This window comes from Mastacembelus armatus, chromosome 14, assembly GCF_900324485.2.
Source record: "Mastacembelus armatus chromosome 14, fMasArm1.2, whole genome shotgun sequence".
NCBI lineage: Eukaryota > Metazoa > Chordata > Actinopteri > Synbranchiformes > Mastacembelidae > Mastacembelus > Mastacembelus armatus.
The window spans coordinates 8828620-8851459 of NC_046646.1; the positions used below are offsets into that span (position 1 = coordinate 8828620).

At 38.3% G+C, this 22840-nt stretch overlaps 1 protein-coding gene across 1 annotated transcript in view; it reads right to left on the reverse strand.

Annotated features, from left to right (window-relative positions):
• The window catches only part of LOC113143164 (seizure protein 6), an 80269-nt gene that overhangs the window by 14295 nt on the left and 43134 nt on the right, over positions 1-22840 (reverse strand). The window contains exons 3-8 of the mRNA XM_026328640.1: positions 22367-22488; positions 11213-11405; positions 2971-3156; positions 1862-2030; positions 1175-1341; positions 884-1078 (exon numbers count right to left, since the gene is read on the reverse strand). Coding sequence (XP_026184425.1) covers positions 884-1078; positions 1175-1341; positions 1862-2030; positions 2971-3156; positions 11213-11405; positions 22367-22488 — 1032 coding nt within the window. The remainder of the gene's footprint in view (positions 1-883; positions 1079-1174; positions 1342-1861; positions 2031-2970; positions 3157-11212; positions 11406-22366; positions 22489-22840) is intronic.

Below are 22840 nucleotides of genomic sequence, written 5' to 3' on the forward strand. Positions count from 1 at the left end.
AACAAACAAAGAAAAAAAAAAAAGAGATAAAGATAAAGACAAAAATCAATTTAACATGAATTAAAGGATATATCAAATCATATAATTTGAAGTTAAATGAAAAAAAACTACAAATATATATGAGCTTTGTGACTTCACAGGATGGAGCCATGCTTTATGCTTAATAAAACACAGCTGAAATCAAGTATGCCAGCTCCTTGACATGAATCTTGTAAAACTGCATACTACTACTGAACTTCTTGGCGACCATGACCCATAGGAGCAGAAATTTAATTCTCTCATATCTAGCTTTACTAGAGAGCTTTTAGAAAGCAATTTCACTTTGCGGCAGAATGACCATGTAGGCAAGAAAGACCGTGAATAAGGTCAGCATGTTGTGTGTGGGAAGAGTAAGAGGAGAAAGGAAGTGCTAAGGAGTAGACCGCTATTTAGTATAGTGCATAGTCTCTGCAGCTTGGCACTGTTCATCTGAGGCCAACTATTGTACGCCATTAATCTTTAGAACTTCTAAAAGCTGCCTTTGTTGAATGTCAGACCTCCTCGCACTCTCTCCTCACATTTCCTGTCTGCATTGCTACTACTGCTGTTAAAGGCAGGAATCATTAAAAAAAAGCCCCACCCTGTCGAAGTAAAATTTAATGTTAAAGTTTTAAGAGAAATTTTATCATGGCTCAGTGGAAAGCAGCTTAGAAAGATATAGCTAACTGCCAGTGTATTCAACATTTGAACATAAATACTTCACTAACTTCTGCACTGATCAGCAGACAATGATAGTCTTGGGTTGTTAGGTCAGTCATATATGGCTCTAGGTTCTTCTCCAGCACTTCTTCTTTTAAATATAACACTGCAAAAGTACTCGAGCAGATAAAATCTGTTGACTCACCTCTACAGGCCGGCTCAGTTTCATTCCACTGTGGATTCTGTGAGTCCACACACTCAATCACCACAGAGCCTTGCTCTAGTGTGTAACCAGGGTCACATGAGAATTCGACCACTGCACCCACACCGTAGGTAGAGTCACTGCTGCTGAAGTTTCCATACTTCACAAAGGGCTCATAGCACATCCCTTTTGCAAAAGCTGCGGACGCAAAAAGTGCACTGCGTTTAACGTAAGTGACAGGTACAGCATACATTTGTTTGTTAGCAATCTCTGCGATACACATGGTCAACCTGCCTTCGTATCTGACGGCTGCACCGGTGGAAGTTACTGTCCCGTCTGTGGTGAATTCTATAAAGAGATAACGTCCAGTACTGAGCACACCCTCATTGGGCAAATACTCTACTTCATAGGAGTCGTACACAGGAGGAGAGTCTATGTTGTTTCCATTCTTGATCAGAAGCCTAAAAAACACATCATACACGCACAGAGAGAAAGAAGACAGATCAAAAGAGACATAAATGAGCCTGGAAAAGTAAAAGAAGTTACAAGCTATCTGAGAGCTGCTCACTGTTCCAGTAGTGCCTGTAATAAGTTTGCGATAACATTCTCCACCAATTACTAATGGGGTGAATGACCATGTGTGACGATAGCCATGTGGCCCAGTGAAGAAAAATGTAATGCATTTGCGGTTTCCTACCTCTCACTACCTTCTGTAGTCCCTTCAATTCATTCGCTTGATAGAACAGTGTTAAAGGATTATAATGATAAAAGGTCCTTTCAAATTCATCTGTCACTCCCTAAAGATTTTGGTTATTTATAGCCTTTGAGGGTTTTAGTACTCCAGCCGCAGGCATACTGTTATTCAGAAAATGAGTTTAAAGCCCTAGTGCCAGCTATTCGTTAAAGATACACACACACACAAATGCACACGCACTGTTTTCTTTTTCTCTCAATGTGTTTTTAGCAGCATGCATACGCCACCTGTCATCGTCCTCTGCCAGAGCCACCTTCTCAAAGTGAATGTGAAGCTGGTGGCCTTCAGGGGCCTCCAGGACCCAGTGGCATGTCAGATTATTGCTATAGTTGCCAGGGAAACCAGGAGAGACAATTCGACCATAGGTGGCATTTTTTATCATTCCCCCACAGGATGCTATATCAGAAAAAGGAGAGGGAGAGAAAGAAGACAAAGAGTTGGAGGCTAGGACTAGATGAGAAAAGTAATGACAACAACTCTAGTAGGGGTTCTGGAGAAAAGCCCCTGTCTGAGTATAGATTGCATCAGTATCCAGCGGACTGTGGCTGGGCTACACTATGCGGCTCACCTAAGAGCCTAAGAGTGTGTGACTGTGTGTGATGGACTTGTAAAGAGAACAGCAGAACAGCAGCAATAACACTATCAGTTCAGAGCAGCTGCAGGCAGGCACGGAGAAAGACAGGAAGTGGGAGATGAGCCTTTACCAACAGGAAAAGAACAGTCATGTGGACCATAGTCAGGACAGCCAGGTGTAATGGCCTTGTTTTGCTCCAGCTCCAAAAAATAGCTCCACATGCTGCTAATCTCATGCAAACACAGTCATTTGAGTAAGTAATCATCTCAGTCGGAGACAACCCAGTGAAAACCTCCATTAATCACAATTACCTCTTTTCTAAAGGCAAGATGAAGGAAGAAGGGCTTAGACATGATAAACCTTCAATTTTTAGGACTAATATATTCATTTTAAGAACTGCTTGTCAGATTTTAAATTTGCTTAATGACAACTGCTAATTTCCTGGAATTAATTTTTTTGTTGCAATTACAAACATAATTTTATTACAGTCCAAGTTTACTTTACAAGTCTGCCAAACAGTGTTAACTACTGAAAGTTAAGTGAAAAAAAAAAAAAAAAAGAAATTAAATCTCAACATCCCATTTAACCGAAAGGTATAAGGAGACCTATTATAGATTTAGTTTTGCATAATTACATTTTGAACTCCTTTGTTGTTGTAGTTCAGCAAGGTGGTGACCTCACTGCTCTGAACTGCTCCAAGCGTTGATTAATAAATGTGTGTCTGGCAAAAAAAAAAACAAAAAACAAAACATAATTTCTTACCCACACATCGGGGCTCCTTTCCGCTCCAGTAAGGTGTGGTTGCATTACGACAGGTGAGCATATTGGGACCCAGCAACTTGTACCCAGTAAAACAACTGAAGTAAGCTTCTCCACCGGGATGTAGGTGTGTCACAGAAACATCTCCACCAGCGGGCTCTTTGGGGAATGCACAGCTCAGCACAAAGGCTAGAGAGGAAAGAATAGTCAGAAATGGAAAGAGTAAGAAAAAATAGCCAGTTTAATTACAGCATCTGTGGACTGCAACAAACCTAAAATCATCTAAAACTGAAATTCATTATTTGATAAGCACCGTATGAGTGGATATTCAGCGACTAACTAAAAAGAATGACTGCTAATATTCTGCTAATGTGACATCAATAAAACATAATAAATGTGTTATTGTCACTATGGTTTATCCACTGTGTAATCTGTTACACCCAAGAGTTTAACATCATAGTTTAAAAACTAGCAGATTAATGTTATAATACAATGCAATTAAATACAAACACAGTTAATTAATTTGTTAATTATCAGCTCTCTAATGAAAGTACAAATTATGACATACGTGTCATTATGATAAAATACTTTGCCAAGAGACTAGCATGGTCTCATTTAATTTTTAATACAGTTTTATATAATATTTCATTGTTGTGAAGCCTGGAAAAAATGTTCCCTGTAAAAATTACTAACTTACTGTAAGCATGTGGATACATAATTTGCCAGGATTGAATGTTTCATCTAAACACACATCCAATTCTGGCCAAAACAAACAGCCAACAATGTTAACTGGCTCCACAACACAATCCTCTGTGTCATGCATTGTGTATAACCCCTGTTGTTTTGTTGCATTGTTGACCATGTTGTCTCTCCTCCAAACCACCACCGAGCACCCTATGCACATTTAGATATAAATGTTTTCCATTATTTGTGCAAATAAATCAGGTACCAATATTTCAGCTCGTACTCTTTGTGCCTTCCTGTTTCTCACATACACAGAGCATTAAGGATGTTTTTCAGCTTTGTTTATAAACACTCCAGCTCTTAATTAATTGCAGTTTACCAGTACATACATTATGCAAATGTAGAGAGACATGTTTGCAGCACAATAATTAACATAGCTGTGTGTTTCTGTGTAAAGTCAATGTAAATACTTTGACAAGTGGAAATCTTGCTGACCAGCGGAACATCATAGTGGATTTGTAATGTGATAGCTGGAAGAGAAATTGCTGCTGTAGTAGTTGTCAAAGAGTCTTGATTTCAGGAGGGTAAGATCAATGTTCCTCAACTTGCTCTGCATTGTTGTCGTGTCCCTGTTTCTAAACAAATGGCGTAGGATGAGATGGAGCTCACATGGATAATGGAGTGAGCTAACCAAGTCTGTAATGCAAGCTATTAAACAACCTTCTCTTCCTGTCTAATAGCCATTCTGTTCTACCTCATTAGTGTAGGCACTTTAATGACCAGCAGAAAACTTTTAAACTTCTCGAAATGTGTGAACAACAGAACAAGCAATATAATTGCACCCACTATGGGTTGTGTTACAACAACAGTGTGGTTGTGCAGCAGCAAAATTACAAAAACATTTTAAAGCCTGCAACATTACTTCAACTTTGCAAGTTGCTCGTCATGTTTCAGCTTAATATAGTGTCTGCAAAGCACCAATGAAAACACCAATGAAAAGGTTTCAAAATCACATTTGCAATTTTCAAAGTAATTATGACAATAATCAGGCATGGGCCATGTTGTGTGTGTTTATGATAATATGATGGAGGTTATTTGCTGTTTACAGAATTATGTCATAGATTACTGCAATTTATGGCTGCATAGTTCTAGGTGTGTTTGGTGTATTTTTTTTCTTTTACCTTGTTGCTGTTGTTTAAATCACATCTAAAAGACACTACTACAAGCACTTTTTGTATCAACCGGTGAAGAGGAATGTCACCATCTGATCAGCATTTCAAGAAATATAAAGTCACAACACAGTATGGCTTATTTTTTGTGGTTTTGAACATATCAGACTCTGTCCTGATGAACACCATCTGCAACAATTCATAACAGATTTTGACACTGGCCCTTTAATGAAATAGTAAAAGGTCAGTTTTCATACTTTTAGAGCAGGAGCAGTAGCCACATGCAAAAAAAAGGGGACAATAGGATTCTGCATACAAAGTCTTGTTGGTCCATGTACTTGAACACCACGAAAAAATTGGATTTGAATGTTTTTGCACACATAGTTCCTCAGCAGGTGGAGGTCAAACAAAAATATTAGATGCTCTGCGATAAGTTATATTTGAAGTGCTTTTATTCCAGCTAGTCATTTGTAGACGGAAAACACCACTTTAGTGAGGTTTCTAGCTTTACCTTGACAATAAATTGGTTATTCATAAAACTAAAATGTCATTCTATCAATCTTCAATCTTCAACTCGAGGGAAAACAGCCCTAAATACATAATGGCCATAAAGTCTTGTGAAACTACCCCCATCTACTATGTTTTAATCTATTGACTTCTGCTGTAGGTTTTTCTTTTATACAAGCCACTGGTTTCCACCGTAATGAGACGGGCCATTCTTTTGCAGTAAATCAGTGAGCCACAGGGACGAGGTACACTGCCCCTGGGTCATCCATTCAATTCCTAGTTTATCACTAGCTCCAATGAACCTAGTTATTGCCATTATCATAGCAGCATTTACATCCCTATTGAGCATGCAGCGGGAGAGCTGGAGGCAAAAATTGTGAAGCCAATTCCTGAAGTATTAAATTACGTGCTGCCTCCATTCCAGTAGATGTGGTACTGGGCCATAAAGTCTGATTGTTTTGCCATTACAAATAATAGAGCCATGGTGCAGGCAGCCAGGAAGATTAGCTGATGGTACTGTAGGGCCACAGGAAACAGATGTGGAGCTTATGTCTTTAGTCATTGTCTTCTTGTAGAGAAGAATAAATAGTCACATTGGGTGAAACTTCAGTTTTGCAAGAAAACTAAGATAAACTGGCATTTTTGTTCAAAATGAAAAATAAAGAAACCACAGAAAAAAGAAGTTATATGTAAATGTGTACATTTGAATTACATTAACTTTATTTGTGGTCATCTACTGGCCACAGTAGTGAATCTGATGAATCCAATGACTCTAATGGATCTGAGGAACCCTTTAACAAAACAAAGGACACACAAAGGAATGCTGCAATGTTTCACATGAAGTACCAGTACCATAATGTTACTTTCTTCTAATACTGTGTTTAAAAAAAAGGTGTCCTTAAAAAGATTAAAAGGAAACTAGCCTTGGGGATTTAACCGACACAGTTTTAAAGTTAGAAAGTTAAAGTTGTTTTTATACCGTATGTAGCTTGTCATAACCAATATATAATCATAACCCATCTGGACGTGTCCTAAATGTTTTTTTTTTTTTTCACTTTATTTTTGTCACAGTACTTGTTCACAGGGGTTCAGGAGGAACATTTCCTGCCTTGCTTTCCTTTTCTTTCTTGCACTCTTATCTGTGCAACCAACAATGGATTTGTCCTGCCTCTTATTATTTTTGTTCATATTTCTTCCTGCCCTTTCTTAACTATCTAAAGTTTGGATACTTTGTGTCATTTTTTCAAATATGAACCAGTACCCACGAAATTGTATTTTTGGATTGACTAATGGATTTCTTAAGCCTGTCAGTAAAGATCAACTTTTGGAAATCATTTAAAGGAAAGGAGCATGTCCTGAAAACACTTGGAGCAACTCCTATATTCACTCACCCACTAGTGGCATTATTCTGTTGTATGTACATTTTTTATGTGTTTATTTCATGAGTGTGCTACTCAATAATGAGCAAATATTGTTTACTAGAGCACAATAGATAAAGAGAGAAAGCTGATAATAGCAAGTTATCCACCATATTTGGGCAAACAAATAAAGTGCATTGCAATTTAAACCTAATAAACTGTTGCACTGTTGTATTTCAAGTGTCCCCTCCGATAGAGCTGAATGGATTCAAACTTGGTGAGGTGAGGGCAGGAGATAATGAAATAGGGTTGCAGGAAACAGAACAAAAATAATGGAAGTAGGTCTGATTGTTATTATATTTAATGACAGGAGATTTTCGAGTTGATGACTAATCATATCCAGTCAGCTGTTTCGATGCACTGATATGACAGCAGTCCTGCAGTTAGCAGGTGACTTGTGGGAGCGTGTGACACGGTATCCAAGCCTTTTTGGCTGTGCACCAAAGCATTACCTTTTACAGAAAGATCAATAGTGTTGTCTCTGGGAAAGTGATTCAGTTGTAGAAAGCCAGACCAATGTTCTGTCATGATATGGCCTATTGATATTTATGTGGTTGGGTTAAAAACTCGATTTTAATGGTCATTTACTCAATAAAGTCTATTAAAGAGAAATAACTTTGGACTGGAGGCAGCATCTCATCAGTGCAACTAAGAAGTTGTGGCAGATGGTGGATCACTGCCAGTGGCGGAGGTCCTCTGGCCACCTCACTTGTCAAACCACTTTATTAGTCACTGCGAATCAATAATCTCTGTAAAACATTACTGCCATTAGCAATGCCATTGATTACACTCTGTGTTTCACTAAATTCTGAAATTACAATTGAGACTAACCTTTAGATGTTATAAGATGATGATTATTGCCAACTGAATACAAACAGGCAAATGGAGCAATTTCTAACTAGGAGTAAAATGGACTTGGAGTGTAAATGTTCATGAGCAATGTTAATGTTTTAAATATTAGTACTTAGAATACTCATACATGCAAATTATTTCCATTTTATTAAATAAATCATAGAATTCCTGGACTGCACTGTTAAAAAAGGCTGAATACTGCTTTTACTGGAATTATTTTTGCCAAAAACTCCTTTTGCATATGCCAGTGTTGTAATTACCTCATCAGTATTCATTAAGAGGAATGGTAGAGATTTCACTTCCCTGTTCCATATTTGCTAACACTTTAGGATGAAGCATCTTCAGTGTGCTTGCATGCATTGTAATTGAGTTTTAGGCATTACAGTTGCAACCAATCCTTGCTACACAAAAGCAACTTCATACATATTGAAAGTAGATCGCTGAATAAAATGCGAGAATATCTCTCTCAGTTTAAATGCTGTCATTGTGTAGAGAAAACAGGTAAGTCTGAATCAGTTCTTTTTAAAAATGCATCATTAATAACTGTAGATATCATTAGTAAACCTATTTGTAAGATGCTTTTTCTTGTCTATATATGGATTTTACCGTTGCAAAAATAATAATGAAATAAGTCTGTTGAATGTTTCACTTTCAGAAAATACAACACTAAGTAACTAACATAAACAGTAACAGTAGTAAATAAATAAAGTAAAAAAATAAATACAAAATTTTAAAAACCTATTACCCATGTTTTTTTTTAACCAAAACAATTGGAAATTTATATATGCTAAACTGATAAATACTGATAAATATTGACTGCATGCATAAAAGGTTGTTTACTCTTAGGATGCACTAAACTAAATGTTTTATATATGTACACACTGTTAGCTGCATGCATATGCAAATATTTTGTAGCTGCAGTGTCTGTAACTGGACATTATTTCTGAATAGAGAGTGGAGGCAGTAAAAACTCATAATACTTGTAATGTGTGTATTGAGACAACAATGTCCAGACAACAATGTCCAGAGACATTCTGCAGCCTTTCTGCAGTCCCACATTCCCACTTCCTACATATAAACAGTTAAGTGTCAGGCCCACTGCTGATGTTATAGAGGCATCCATCAGTCTGCCACAGACAGACCCAACCTACAGCCGATATTAATTACCATGAGCTGAGATCCATCTTTCCACAGTTCTGTCTCCTTTTCCACGCTTGTCCAATCACATTTCTCACAGCCCATTTTAAAGGACAAGGTGATACTCTGCTTATCAAGGAGAGGAACACAAATTAAAATATATTCTGTCTCCAATATGTCTAATCTTCAAGTAGTCTGCTCAAGGCATTTTATCTCATTAGTGCAACTAAATTTGTCCCATTAACTTTAAATCAAACTGGTTGTTTGGTGGACATACAACCAATGTGTTTTTATATGCTACTAAGTCTGGCAGCAATTACAATACAGACAGTTGTCTGTGTTAAAGTGTTTTATAAGGGTTTTATACAGTAATAAGAGTGCCCATGGATATCTACTGTAGAATCAGAAACAGCAGGATGTAGCAATAAATTATTTGGGGGACTTGCTGTCAACAACACATAGCCTAGTTTGTCAATGAGTATGTTTACATACAAAATATTGTCCCTGCTGTGAGTCTCATCTTGGTTGTAATCACATTTGGAATTCAAAATATGGAGCATAAGAAAATGAATTCTGAATTCCACACCTGCAGCATCTGGCTTTATATCCAAAACCTCACCTATAGTCATACATGCCTGGGCTAGTTTCAATCTCAGATCTGTAGATTAATTCAGGGCATCCTTATTTCCTCTAATAAATCATCAAAATGAATGTGTAATAAATCACTACATATCTTATTCAACTTATTAACAATTATCTGATTGGTTATCAGTCTTATCCCCGTTTTTTAAACGCAAGGAACCACTTGATTCTTCATGTTCCTTACATAGCAGTTTGAGCCAATGTCACAAACAGTATGCTGCGAACCACGCAGCAGCCACCACTATCAATGAACAACATGACAACGGGCATCAGTCTCAAATATAGTGCCCCAACTGAGTCTGCAGACGCCCCTCAGTGTCAGGTGCATGATGCAGTGCAACCACTGGGTTAGTTAAAAGTTAATCGGCCACAGATGGGTGTGTATCCCATTATTTAAACAAATCAGAAAAATAGTTTCACATCAAAGGCATATTTACTATACCAACACGAGAAGAGGAGGAAAAGCGTACATCTGATAGTGTAATATATTTCAACTATTTGTCACCATCTGTTCCCATCTTTGCACCACCATGTATGATCTGTACTGACCCTTCGCTATTATCATTCAGCCTGACCACACAACGATATTCTCACATCCAGCAGTGATGGGCTCATTTATCTCATGCCAGTGACAGGGTTTTGATAGCCGCTTTCATTTTAGAGCTGATGAAAGTGCCACTGTAATGTGGTGGAATGAATGTTTTGTCCACCAGCTTCAACCATCAACTCAAATCGATGGGGCATGTAATTGGTGGACACTTTATGTGATTGCTAAGATAAACAGACATTGTTGTGGCCATGGAAGATCAATGTCACGCAAAAAACAAGCAACAGAGAGGGAAGAATTTATGGACTATCATATTCACCATCAACTTAGAGTAACTATTGCTACTGAAAGGGTTTGCTGCTACTGACTCACGTTTTGTAGTTTTATGCAATCACTCATGCTGATGCTCTGTTGTTGCAACGTTCAGAGGAATTCAGTGCTCACAGAACCAGCTTGAAAGAATTAATTGCATTTCAACTTTCTGCCACACCCAAGTTCCTAACTCATCAGCCATAACACCACAGAGATGCCGCACACTGCATATGACAGTTTAGGCTCCTAACAGAGTGATCGATACACAGGTAAATATGTATAAATAAATTAAGAGCTGGGTGAGCATTCATATGGAAGCCCAGTAGACTGTTGTTGAATTATTCGTTGACATATAGTACCAGTGCCCTGCAGTCGACATCAGGCCATGCTGTCATAAATCTGCTGGGCTACATGGCAGTCGATGCCATACTCTAGCCCTAACCTACCCTACCATACCTTTGAACTAACCTTACATAAATTAAAGCTAAGCAGCTTAGTCTTAACTGGGTTCATCTGAATGCCAGAGCCCACTTAATTATCTGGCCTTTACCTCTACTTATCTAGGTCTACCAGCCCTACTAGAAGTTACTGGCCATATCAGAAAATTACCACAGTTTGACCCAGTTCACCTGTAAGATGTTCTTGAATCCTATTCTCTCTGACGTAATAAGCAGGAACTTTGTAGTATGATATGGACAGTGGCTGGCCTAACTGGCTTTTTATGCAGTTTCCTCCCAGGCCCGCTAAATTGTCTTAATGACTGCCACTGTACAATTCCACTAATCGAATGAATAAGCACTGATTAACAATAACTCAATTAAATACCTGACTTACCAATTAACATACTAACATCATTATAAGCGGCAAAGCAGAAGAATTCCTTCTTGCTTGTATTTCTGTACATAAAGGTTTCTTACAATGCAAATGTTGCTGAATGCTGCTAATCTGATACAAACACACCAGCGGTACTGACTTACCTTGGTAATGCAGCAGGAGGAATCCAGAGCTGTCCTGTTGGTCACTACGAAAATGGATGGAGATCTGGTTACTCCAGCTGCGTAGGATGAGACCCCTCATCAAGACCGACTCATTGGCAAGGATGAAGGGTTCTCTGCCACCCGTATCTTCTACTGTCACCTGCTCTCCCTCCAGCACACTCACATTTAGGACCTAAAATAAAAAGAGACCATGCACTCAGGCCTTTATGGCTGCACCCATGTGCATCATGTATGTCATGCTAGAAAATGGTTCACTGATTGAGTTACCCTTTACAAAGGGTCTTTGTAGAGTAGCACATTGCAGAATTACCAAAGGTAATAGTGCATTGTATTTAGCACTGCAAGAATGAGCACATTTCTATTTTATCCACACTGACTTTTAACTCTAACACTCCATAATCATATATAAAAATACATTAAAAATTCACATTGCAGACACAAATATTGACTTGTGATGTCTCGTTTCACACCAGATGGAATCTTGTTTTCATTTAAAGCCAGATTTTGTTAAATAATGTTGCTCTAAAAAAATAGTTCTTCAGTGTGAGACTGAAGAAGCCACTTGGATTAGTGGTGAAACAATTCAAACTAAAAAAATCGAAGTCCAGTTGCTATGACTCAGCCTTTAGTCATGGCAACTGTGTTTGACAGGAGTAATTGTAGAATTTGTCTGGTCATTCTAATTGTTTGCTACATGATCGGCTCAGTTGTTCTCATTGTATATGTAGGATAGTCTGACAGAAGCTCTTTATGTCTTCAACAGGTTTGAGCAGCATCTGCAGCTAAATCTGGTGAGGAAACCTCAAGAGGATTGCATGTAGTTAGCTTGGAGCATGAAGTACTGATAAAATCTGATTCATTCCCCACAGAATCATAAAAGAGGTATGTTAATCCAACAGCAATTCATGATTCGTATTCTGAATGATAAAAAAATAAAAAACCTTTCACCTCCACTTGTTTTTGTAAGGAGGTATTGAATAGCATTAGGGATTGTTATTAAATCTAATCCAGAACTGAATCTTCTTATCCATTCAAAATAAAATCCAAATCCTTTGATTATTTTCTTTTTAATTAAATGATTGAAATAGTTTGATTTGGGGTTGTGTTTTAATTGCACTGTGTGGGACAACATGTACATTTTCAGTAAATCTGGGTAAGAACTGTAAGATAACTTAGAATTCAAACTCAAAAGCTGACATTCATAACTAAGCTGAGATTATCCAGCGCAGACAGTACATTCAAAATGAAATAAAACAACATAAAATACAACATCAGTGCTCAGTGCCTAATAAATCTTGCAACCAGATCCAAAATGGACCCACTCTGGTCTTGAACAACAAATGCACTATGAAAGGTATTTCAACCACATCTGTTTCAGCCAGCAGTATAATTCATGTCATGTTCTAAAAGCTGATGCTGTCATAGGTAGTGGGCTCAGGTCTCAGATATGCCGCCAGGCAGAAAAAAGATTGTCCTCCATAGGTTGGTGTCCCTGAGGTAATATGTGTGCAAGAGTGTTAGTGCATCAGCCTGGAAAAGCTGAGGCAGTGGGCAGGAGGTGTGCATTGCATAGTGGCAGCAAAATGAATTTAGTCACGATGACTAACTGTCACTCAATTGAGGGAAAGCTGACAATAAGAGCAGAGAGGCTAATGGACAGTCTGACTAAGCTTGGAGGTGACTTCTTTTGGAGTGATCCATAAGGTCAGCCACTTCTATTGATCTGATTTTTATCACAATTGGAATTAAACACACAGCCGCTCTGTAGGTTTTCTGAAAAACTGGGAAAACAGAGCAAAGAGCAGCTCAAATAGTCAAACAGCATTCACTCGAATGTAATGTGTGTGTGACAAATTATTTGTGTTTATTTTTAATACAGGCCTAGGTTTGTCAGTGCAGCTTAGGTAGCTGTTAAAAGAGATGCAAAAAGCAGCATCACAGTGAGTAATAAAGGAATGCCACATGATTTCAGAATCCCTGTTTCCCCTTTTCTCAAGGGTGACAGCAATGACAAAGCCTTAGGCACAGTTCTTTTTTTTTTATTTGTCTCTTTGTCTCTGAGTTAATAAGGGGGGCTTGGATGTTTTGCAAATCAGGTTACTTAGGCTACTTGCTCATCTTATAACATCAAAAATTTACCCTACAGTACAGCACAGTAATTTTCCTTCAATTAAGTATTCATGCTTATCTATTCAAGGTTTTAGGAATTGCAAATTCACTAACCATAGTTTTAATTTGATTTACAAATTTAGATCAAGAAGGCTCAACTTGAAATTGCATCTATACTGTGACCGGTAGTATAGTAAGTGGTTAATTGTTTGCATTGCAAATGTAGCTTCAACTTAAAATACTGTCAAAGAACAGAAGGTTTGAACATTTTTAAGCCTATAGTTATGTAAGCAAAATTAAATAGTTTTTCCCAGTCAGACTGCATTCTGAGGGGAATTGAGATAAAGTAAAAGCAGACCTAAGCCTGTAATTTCTCTTGCTTGAATTATTACTCTGTGATGTGTTTTGGTTTTTGTTTTGTCTTAATGTTGAATTAATGAATAACACACTACAAAGTACACCAGCTAACCACATATTACACTCTTAAAAACAACACCTGGTATTGCTTCCACCTCAGTACAGTACACCATCTGTAATATTGCCAGAATGCTCAAACTAATTGTGAGTCTGTGACCACTAGGTTTAAATAAACTAGGACGACTTATGAAGGACAGGTGAGCAGACAGTGGACGTTGAACATTTGGACTGATAGTTGGCCTCAGAGGACCCTATCATCTCTCATCCTCCCTGGGACCTGTCACTGAAGCCAGCAACAGCTGTCCTGCCTCAATTATGAATCATTGGCCATGTCAGGGGACATCAGGCTACCTTATCTTTCCCACTGCCGCAGCTAAAAGCCCAAGGGGACCTCTTTGTCACTGTCTCTGTCTCATTCACACATTCACACACAGGCACACACATTCCATGTATGTATTTGTGTGTGCATGCACACACAAGCATGTTGCGGACTGTAATGAGAGCAGGTTTATTGTAACTCCTGGTGGGGATCTCTGCCTCAGTAGGCACAATCAGGGGACCAGGGATTTGGCTGACCAAGCACATTTGCAGCAACATTATTAAAGGTTGCCATCTATATAATGTGCAGTAGTATGCTAAGTATTGCTTTTACAGAAGAAATGGTAACACTTGACAATACTGTACACTAAAATGCGAGTAGTTACTGGGGCATGAATCAGGAAGACCTGATAATTAATTAAGTGTTAATGAGTAGTTCCCAAATAAAAACAAATCTATGCTTACTTAGAGTACTAGATAATAATAAGTTACTAGAGAACAGACTGAAAGATACCATATTAATGAATGAATGGGTAGTTATTAGTTTATAAGTATCAGTAAACTGGTAGAAGAACCACATTCTTCATTAGTTGTTAGTGATTAATTAATGTGGAGAAACTCACTCTTTTTGTTTTGCCTTTGTTTCTGTTGAAAATGTATTTTGTTTACTTATTTTTAAGGTGTCTGCATCACTAATCAGAAAATAATTTAAGAAAGTGATTGTTACTGTATTGAAATTCCCTCCCTACTGATTTATTAAACTAGCATCTCTCAGGATGTTTTCTAGTAACTCATATATTACTTGATTCTCTGTAATTCAGGGATTACTCATAAATTCATTCCTATTTCATTCTTCAGTTGTCCCTCGTTAACTACTCACAATTCTGTGTTTGTTATTATATAGTTTTACCAAAGGATGTCTGTCTATATTTTTTTTAACAGGCTTATGAAAGCATTGAGCAAACAATCCGAGTAAAGAAGGTTTTAAAGAAGGAGTTCTTATGTTTTAAGTGTTTCTTTTTTCTCAACCACTGTTCCAATATTATTCCAAAATTTCCCGAGCCCAGTCCAAATGAGAGGACTGGAGGAGATAGGATGATCTTTCCCTTCTACCCACTGTCTTTCAATCAAAGTACATTAATGACAGGACCACCCTGCAAGGCCACAGTACAATGGACAGGCTCAAAACTACAATAAGAATAGAAAAGGTTTCAGAAGAAAACAGCAATTGCAGGAGTGAATACCTTGCCCGTGTAGTGTTTTCAATAACCTTTGTAGAACAGGAGCTTCCAGTGTGGTGCAGTATTAAATTATGAGAGTGAACAGTGAGCATAAATGAAGATCCATCTTATCACATCCAAACAGAAAGCAGCCTGGCATGGCTGCCACTAGAGTCACTTCGGGATCCCACATATCAAGTAAATGAAATAATCTGTGCTATGCAATTAGAGAGTTACTGTCTACTCTAAAAAAAAAAAGAAAACAAAATCTCTAAAGGCAATTTACAGGAAAAAAATGTTTCTCTTGGTGCTCTAAAATAAATGATCAGTCAAACAAATTAGACTGTTTACATGTGGCATGTAATCTTTATTCACTCATTTATTAATTTTTCCATAAGTACACAGTATCAGTTAACTGTCCACAGAGTTTGGCTCTCGTGGATAATTTACTGTTGAAAACATCTGGTGGTGCTCTGCAATGAACATTTACACCGACTCACAGGAGCCATTGCAGATGCAGAATGAGCAGTACGTAACCAAAATGATCCCACTATACATGGAAATTAAATGACCCTGCTGCTGGGGGCAATAAATCAACAGCCATTGGACTCACCAGCTGCAGTCATCATTACTATGATAAAACCCTCTGGTTTATAAAGTGGAGCACGCTGGTAGTGTACCTACCTCATCGCCTTGTATCTCTAAGTCTCAAATTTGAATAATCTTGGTACAGCACATCCAGTTGGTGTTTTTGTGTATCTCCTGATAAATCCATACAAAAAGAGAGTCATTCCCATGCTCATTATATGAAAAACGTTATCTTAATTAAACATTCACCTCTGTATAAAACAGTTAAGGCCATTTCCTGTTTGCCCTGCTGTCTAAAACAATGCATCCTCACCAATCAGCAAAAGCTGAATGTTAATGAGAATGTGCCAGAGCCAGGGGCTGAATACAATACTAACTTGCTCATTGTCACTTATGTCTCATTTTATGCTTACGGGATCATGAAATGCTAACATCATATAATAGCTATCTTCTCCAACATTATCTTTGACTATTTTTCCTTGCAGAGGCTTAGTATGAAGCAGACATTAAGGCCCTTCCCATTTGAAACACTTTCATGAGATGAGATTCTTGCTCTCTGATAAATCAGCCTCACTTTCCGAGCTGCCTCTTGGGCCTTGACATCTCAGTTTATTTGCTGCAGTGTGCATTTTTGCATAGATTTAAATTCATGCATTCCTGATTCCTCTTCATATTTTCTCCCATCCTCATCATGACACTGAAGGATTTGGAGAGAACATATCCTTATGGCAGACAGAATTTTCTCTCTTTATGACAGCTAACTGGGTGGAGGAGCAATTAGTGTCACCTGAAAGCATTCCACTCAGGATGCCTAGGCCCCATGAAAACTCATCTCAGCAGAGCTCTGACACCCTAAAAAGCTCATCAAGATCAAACTGGCCTTCTTTATGTCCTGCCTTACTCCCCAAAGGCACAACATGATGAAGGCTTCCTTCTGCCTCATCTAAAGTTGATTAAAGGCTGAAAGCCTGTCTTGCCCTCCATTACTAAGTCAGGCTCAGTTTCTCTGCAAGATATCTGTGTCATTTGTTCTACTGGACACCTAAGTCGCAGAAAGGCCAACACGTGCACCACAATGTCAGTGGAAGGATTACAGGCATCACTGTATATTATTATACATCACTTAATTTTATTTTAATTTTAAAAAGGTTTTGAGTCCTGATTTTGGGTGGAAATTTCATAATACTTTCTCGCAGCCCCTTCATTTGAAAAGAGCACTGAAAGTCACTGAATTCCAACAAAACAAATTGAATTCCCTCCCTCATCAGCCACACTCAGTCCTCGGGTCAATGCCATGTGCATTTTGTTTCTTTTGTAAGAAATACTGGAATTAAAATGAGAGTGCAAAGATCAATACAGCAATTCACCCAACACTGAGAGGAGGCAGTGTGTCAAGTATTGGTGCTGCTTATTAACATGACTATTGATTGGAGTCAGAGGAGCGTGGTCGCAGAGGCAGCGTCAAATACCAATCGTTAACCCTCAAGTTGGGGTTAGCTTTAAACACTTGGCATACTCTGTAACATCTCAATTCTTTAAAAAGGCACCCACCTCAACAGTGCTTTAATTTTTCTTTACAGTAGGTGCAACTCATTAGCACATGTAGCCTTGAGCTCATTAGACGTTTGGCTCTTAAGTTTTATTTCAGCTGGACTTGTCTGAAACAATATTCTCTCATTCATGGATGAAAAACTTGGAAGCTTTAATTTTCCCCACCGAGACTCGAGGCCTTCGTTTGATATTTATAAGCTTTAATTAACGAAACAAAAGTTTTTTGCTCTCTTTCATTTACTGCAAAACTCGACTACTTCCAGTTTTGTAAACTGTTGTGTCTCCATATTATTGAAACCCTACCACACATTATGTTTTATTGGTGCTTGTTGTTTCTACCAACATAATCATAAGAATAAAATAAAAGATTAACCTAAAAAAACCTATAACATGGGTCAATTTATAGTCATAAGAAGCTACAGCTTTATATTAATTTGTTCCTACATCATGTTAATTTATTCTCAGGTTCACTGCAGGAAGTGAAACAGAGAGATGATGGAGAGGAGCTGGACAAAGAAAAATGTAGCGGGCTGAGAGAAAAAAAACGCAGTAAAAGGGGGAGTGAAAAAATTGGAAAAAAGATGCCATATATACTATTAATACACTATTATGATGCTTTAAACCTGTCAGAAAAAAAAAAAAAAACTCCCCCAATCAGCCTTTGTGAGACTGAAAGAAATTGGCCATGTTTGGGCTCCTAGCCACTGAAATACATCAACCACTCTCAGTCCTCTCTACACAATACACCCTCTCTTGAGTGTGCAGGATGTGGCCTCTGTGGAACAGAGCTAGGACAGCCTGTTCAGAGTTTCACATGGTAACTCCTTGAGATCCAGGCAGGTAAGATCAGCGAGCAGAGGAGATGGAGAAATCAGAGCGGGACAGATGGCCTGGAAAGAGCTGATAGCTAGCTAACCCACCAGATTTATTTGATCAAATAAGAAAAGCTCCAAAACAGATTTAAAGCGTTTTTAATGCCACAGCCCAGTTCTGGAAAACCTCCATCTGTCCTCTACTAAAACCTTATTGCAAAAGTGACTGTGAAGAGAGAGAAGATGGATATAGAGGACAGAAATAAGACGTGCTTAAGCTATTGCCAAGTCTACACGTATTTAAACAGTAGAGAATGGCAACTAAATTGGCAGACCTGCAGGCAACTATCACATATATTTGAGTGACTGCAAAGATTGGTTCTTTATATTGTATATACCTACAGTGTCAAGGACAAGAAAACTGAGGGAATTGGACCCTGAAAAGCCTTTTCTCCTGCAATAAAGGAATGTGCTCTGACTTAGAAGCTATTTGTCATAATAACCTAATGTAATAGCTGAGAATATCAGACAAAAATCTGTGTTTTTACGTCTGTACATATAATAGTCTTAAGTATGTCCTGGACATATTTTACATCATTGACTACTAATTACTATATACTAAATTACAGTGGCTCTCTAAAAATACTTTCACTTTTTACTGGACTATTAGGTTATGTCTGCACTGAAATGTGGAGTTAGAATTGCCTACTAATATTTGTGCAATTATTCTGCAAATAAATTGTAATGTGGCTGGAATCAGCAGATGGGGTAATGGATTCGTGTACGCTGTGGCAAAGGGTTTGAACAGTCAGGCTGAGGCAGTAAATTCCTGATACATTTTTCATCCTCCCACTCCTACAAACTGCCAGACTGCTGAAAAGAGTATTGACTAAATTCAGAAAAGGTCTGATCTTGCTTATTTATTCCCAGCCAATCACTGCAATATTTCTGAATGCAGGTGGTTATGAGAGAGGTCTCTGAGTGCTGAAAATGACAGACACTGTCTGCCTATTAAAATGGCGAGACAGTAAGAAAGTTAGTGAAATACTTGCCTTTATGGATAAATTTGTCTTAAAATATGACCAGATCTTAATCTAAGTTACAATTATGAACAAGCAGAATGTGTTTTAACCAGTAACGTGCGGATCATTGTGCAGTTCTTGTCTATATTGATTCACAGTGTAGGTGTGAAAAATGTATGTGGATCCTGAGGCTATTCACATCAATAAAAGCTAATTGGAATCAGGAGTTAGGAGCAAGATCAGATGTGTATTAGAGCTACTTTGACTCAAACAATATGAGTGAAAAAATAGTTGATTTACATAAAGCGGGATACAAAATACAACAGTTTTAATTACATTTAATTAATACATAAATACATTATATAGCTTCAATTACTCTACATAGAAGTGCGTCTCCAGATAACCCCTGAGTAACAGCTAAAGGCTTAAAGGAAGATTTAGAGCTGGTTAATATATCTGTTCATGTGTCTACCATTCCCAAATCATCACAAGTCAGAGACTGAAGCTCAGGAGAAGTTAGGTGAAGAAAATCTGACCTTTTCAGCAGCCCAGTTAGAACGCCAATATCAACCCATTTTAAGTTTTTAGGTTTTGCTGTTTCAAACTGCATTATGAATGGTGAATGGGTGTGTTCAATGCAAAACACACTTTACACAGACTACTGTAATTGTTTGTGTGCCATTATCTTAAGCACATTGTTTCTGTCTATCCTTGCTGCCTTTAGTAGATAAAGATCAGGTCATATTTTGAGATCAACTAATGCAGAGAATCAGGTCATTCCAAATGGTCCACATACTTTAACCTGGCACAGTATCTTTTACTGAACTGTAGTTACATTACAGCAACATAAATATTTATTATACAATCACAGCATCTGTCCTTCAGAGTTTTCCTAGCACATAATTTCCCTCCTTCGCCCTTGCAAACTGCTGGTCTGTCTGCTGTAATGATGACTCCCTTCCATAACTGAGGCTGGCTGCCAAAACAAGAATATGCACTTCAACCATAATGTCCTTCCTAAAGCTCCACTGCTCTGAGGTGTGGAGCATGAGTATGTTCCCCATATTTTCCCCATGTTAATGTTTTGGCACCAAAAACAGACTGATCAAAGTGAATATTCAGTCACAGACTGTATCTCTGTGTGTCTAAAGTATTCCATAAAAAAAAGGTCTATGGCCATATCAATAAACTGCCCATAATTTGAGCAGAGAACTGGCAGGGGAAGGCTAGTGATTTCTCCAGAGATCATTGTGCGTTGATGACAAATTAGTTCATCAGAAAAATGGTCCAGGAGACGTCCAGGAGATTATAACATGAGTAAGATGTGCCTCTTACCACAGGAGAACTAATGGAATCCATTAGTTCTTACAACAATAGTTCATTTCATCTCTCCCTCCCTTCTTGCTTCAATAATAAACATGCAGAAAGTTATAAATTGTAAATTGTTGAGAAATGATTATCATCCACGTGCAAACATTCAAATTATGTGGTAGAAATTGTGCTGCTTGCATACATTTTCTGCAAATACTGCTACTCCACAAGTTTACGTTGTGATCTCCTTCACTCCTTTAAAACCTTGAGACCTGGATAGCCTCCAGGCAAAGGAGCTTCACACAGTGCTGATGAGAAAGCATGACACATGCTTGACTTCAATTTCTATCTTTCCATCTTCAGTCAGTTTATATCTGCGCCAGGAACAGAGACCATGTCTCCTCATTCTCTTCAGCTGTGCCAAGCAGTTGTCTGTATACTTTGCCATCAGATCGCTATCAGTTTAGCTGAAGGAGGGAGGGAGACAGTGGCCCCATCTGTTCACATGGTGGTGCTGAAACACATGGCTTCCTTCAATTTCTTGGTAGATGTTTGAGGATAAAATGTCTATATGTTTTCCCTTTATACCCTTGCAGTTTTTAGACTTTCCAAAGAAATTTTCTGCCAACTGCTCTGGAGAAGCTGTGAAAAGTTGAGAGCTGATACATCAAATGTGTATGCAGATGTGTGTGTACATGCACATGTGCAGGTGAGTGTGCCTGTGCTTATAAGTGGTTCAAGATTTACTTGACTTACCCAAAGGAAGCTTTCAGAGAAAAACACACTCTCAAACATATACTCTGTCAAGACTTATCTTAGTGCTCCAGAGGCAGCAAGACAAAGCTCACACATTTTAAAGTCTCCAGTGGTAAATGAGGCGTTTGAGGAATTGCAAATGCCAAGGAACACACACACACTCTGACAGTTAATTTTTATAACCTTTTGTGAAAAGACTTACCAAGCAAACATTCAACCTGAGACAGACCCCGTCAATAGTGCCCTCATCCACCCACTCACCCCAGCAATTTGCTGCCTATCTCCAGCAACCCACACAAGAACGCTGGAACAGCAAGGACGAAACCAAAATATGTCAGTGCACCTCACTTAATGAATGAATCCCTATTTTGCTAAATTATTTTAGTTAAATAAATTGTTTATGAACCAAAAAACGGCACATATTCTATTAAAATGGCTACAATCAATTCTTTTTACATTAACAGTGGGTCATATGGCTATTTGTATGGGGAACTGGGTGGCTTATAGTGACAAACTTAGAGACAATTGTTACTCTCAGCTCTACTAAGATTTATTGCAGCTTTCCGCTTATTTTGTTTTACAAGCCACAACTTTAGCATTTTGCTCCAGTCCTTCTGTTCTCATCTGTGTCATTTCCAGATGAAGACAGCTGTTTTCAGTGACAAAGCTCTGACACACCACTATAGGCTGCCTGTCCAGCATTAGACTGTGATCAAAGGTAGCAAAAAGCTATAAGTGAACACTGCGAAGCATTTTACTGCTATAAAGCCACATTATTTCTTATAAGCTGGTAGAGACCAAAAACAGAGCTAAAAGGAAATTAAATATTGAACTAAATATTAAATATTGATAGTAAATATAGTCATGTCACTGTTTTATACACAGCTTATGTCAGCTGCCATAATGTGGCCAAAAATCTCAGAATGTGGGTTTGACATAAATAATTTTGTACTATACTTTATCACTTTATCAGAAGTTGCATATTGTAGTTAATAAGGAACAGCGTCACAGTGAGTCTTCAGCACTGACCTGAACCTCAATGCCATATCCCAGGTAGACGGTAACCAAGTAGTTACACTCCACACCAGAGTCAAGTTGCTGCAGGATTTCGATGTTACCCTCAGGGTCAGTGAAATTCAGACCGCATGGCTCTGTGGGAGACAGTAAAAAGACAAGTGATTCCCTTTTTCCCGGACCACTGATCTTTCTGACAGCCCACCTGTGTCTCTGTGGCCCTGTAACCCTCTAACTATCTCTGCAGATTTCCTCTCCGACACTGCTCATCTGGGCCTTCAGCCCTCTCGGCCACTGGAAAGGACAGGCAGGGCACGTTGGGGAAAATCAGATTGTTTTTGACACATGAGCAACTCTGTTATCCCTAGTAGAGAGATGAATAGCTGTGTGCAGCATGCGAAATGAACAGCACTGATGACCTGATGCTTCATTTTCTTGTCCTCTGGGATGGATGTGTTAAATCTTTGGAGGAAAATGCTCAAAATTTTA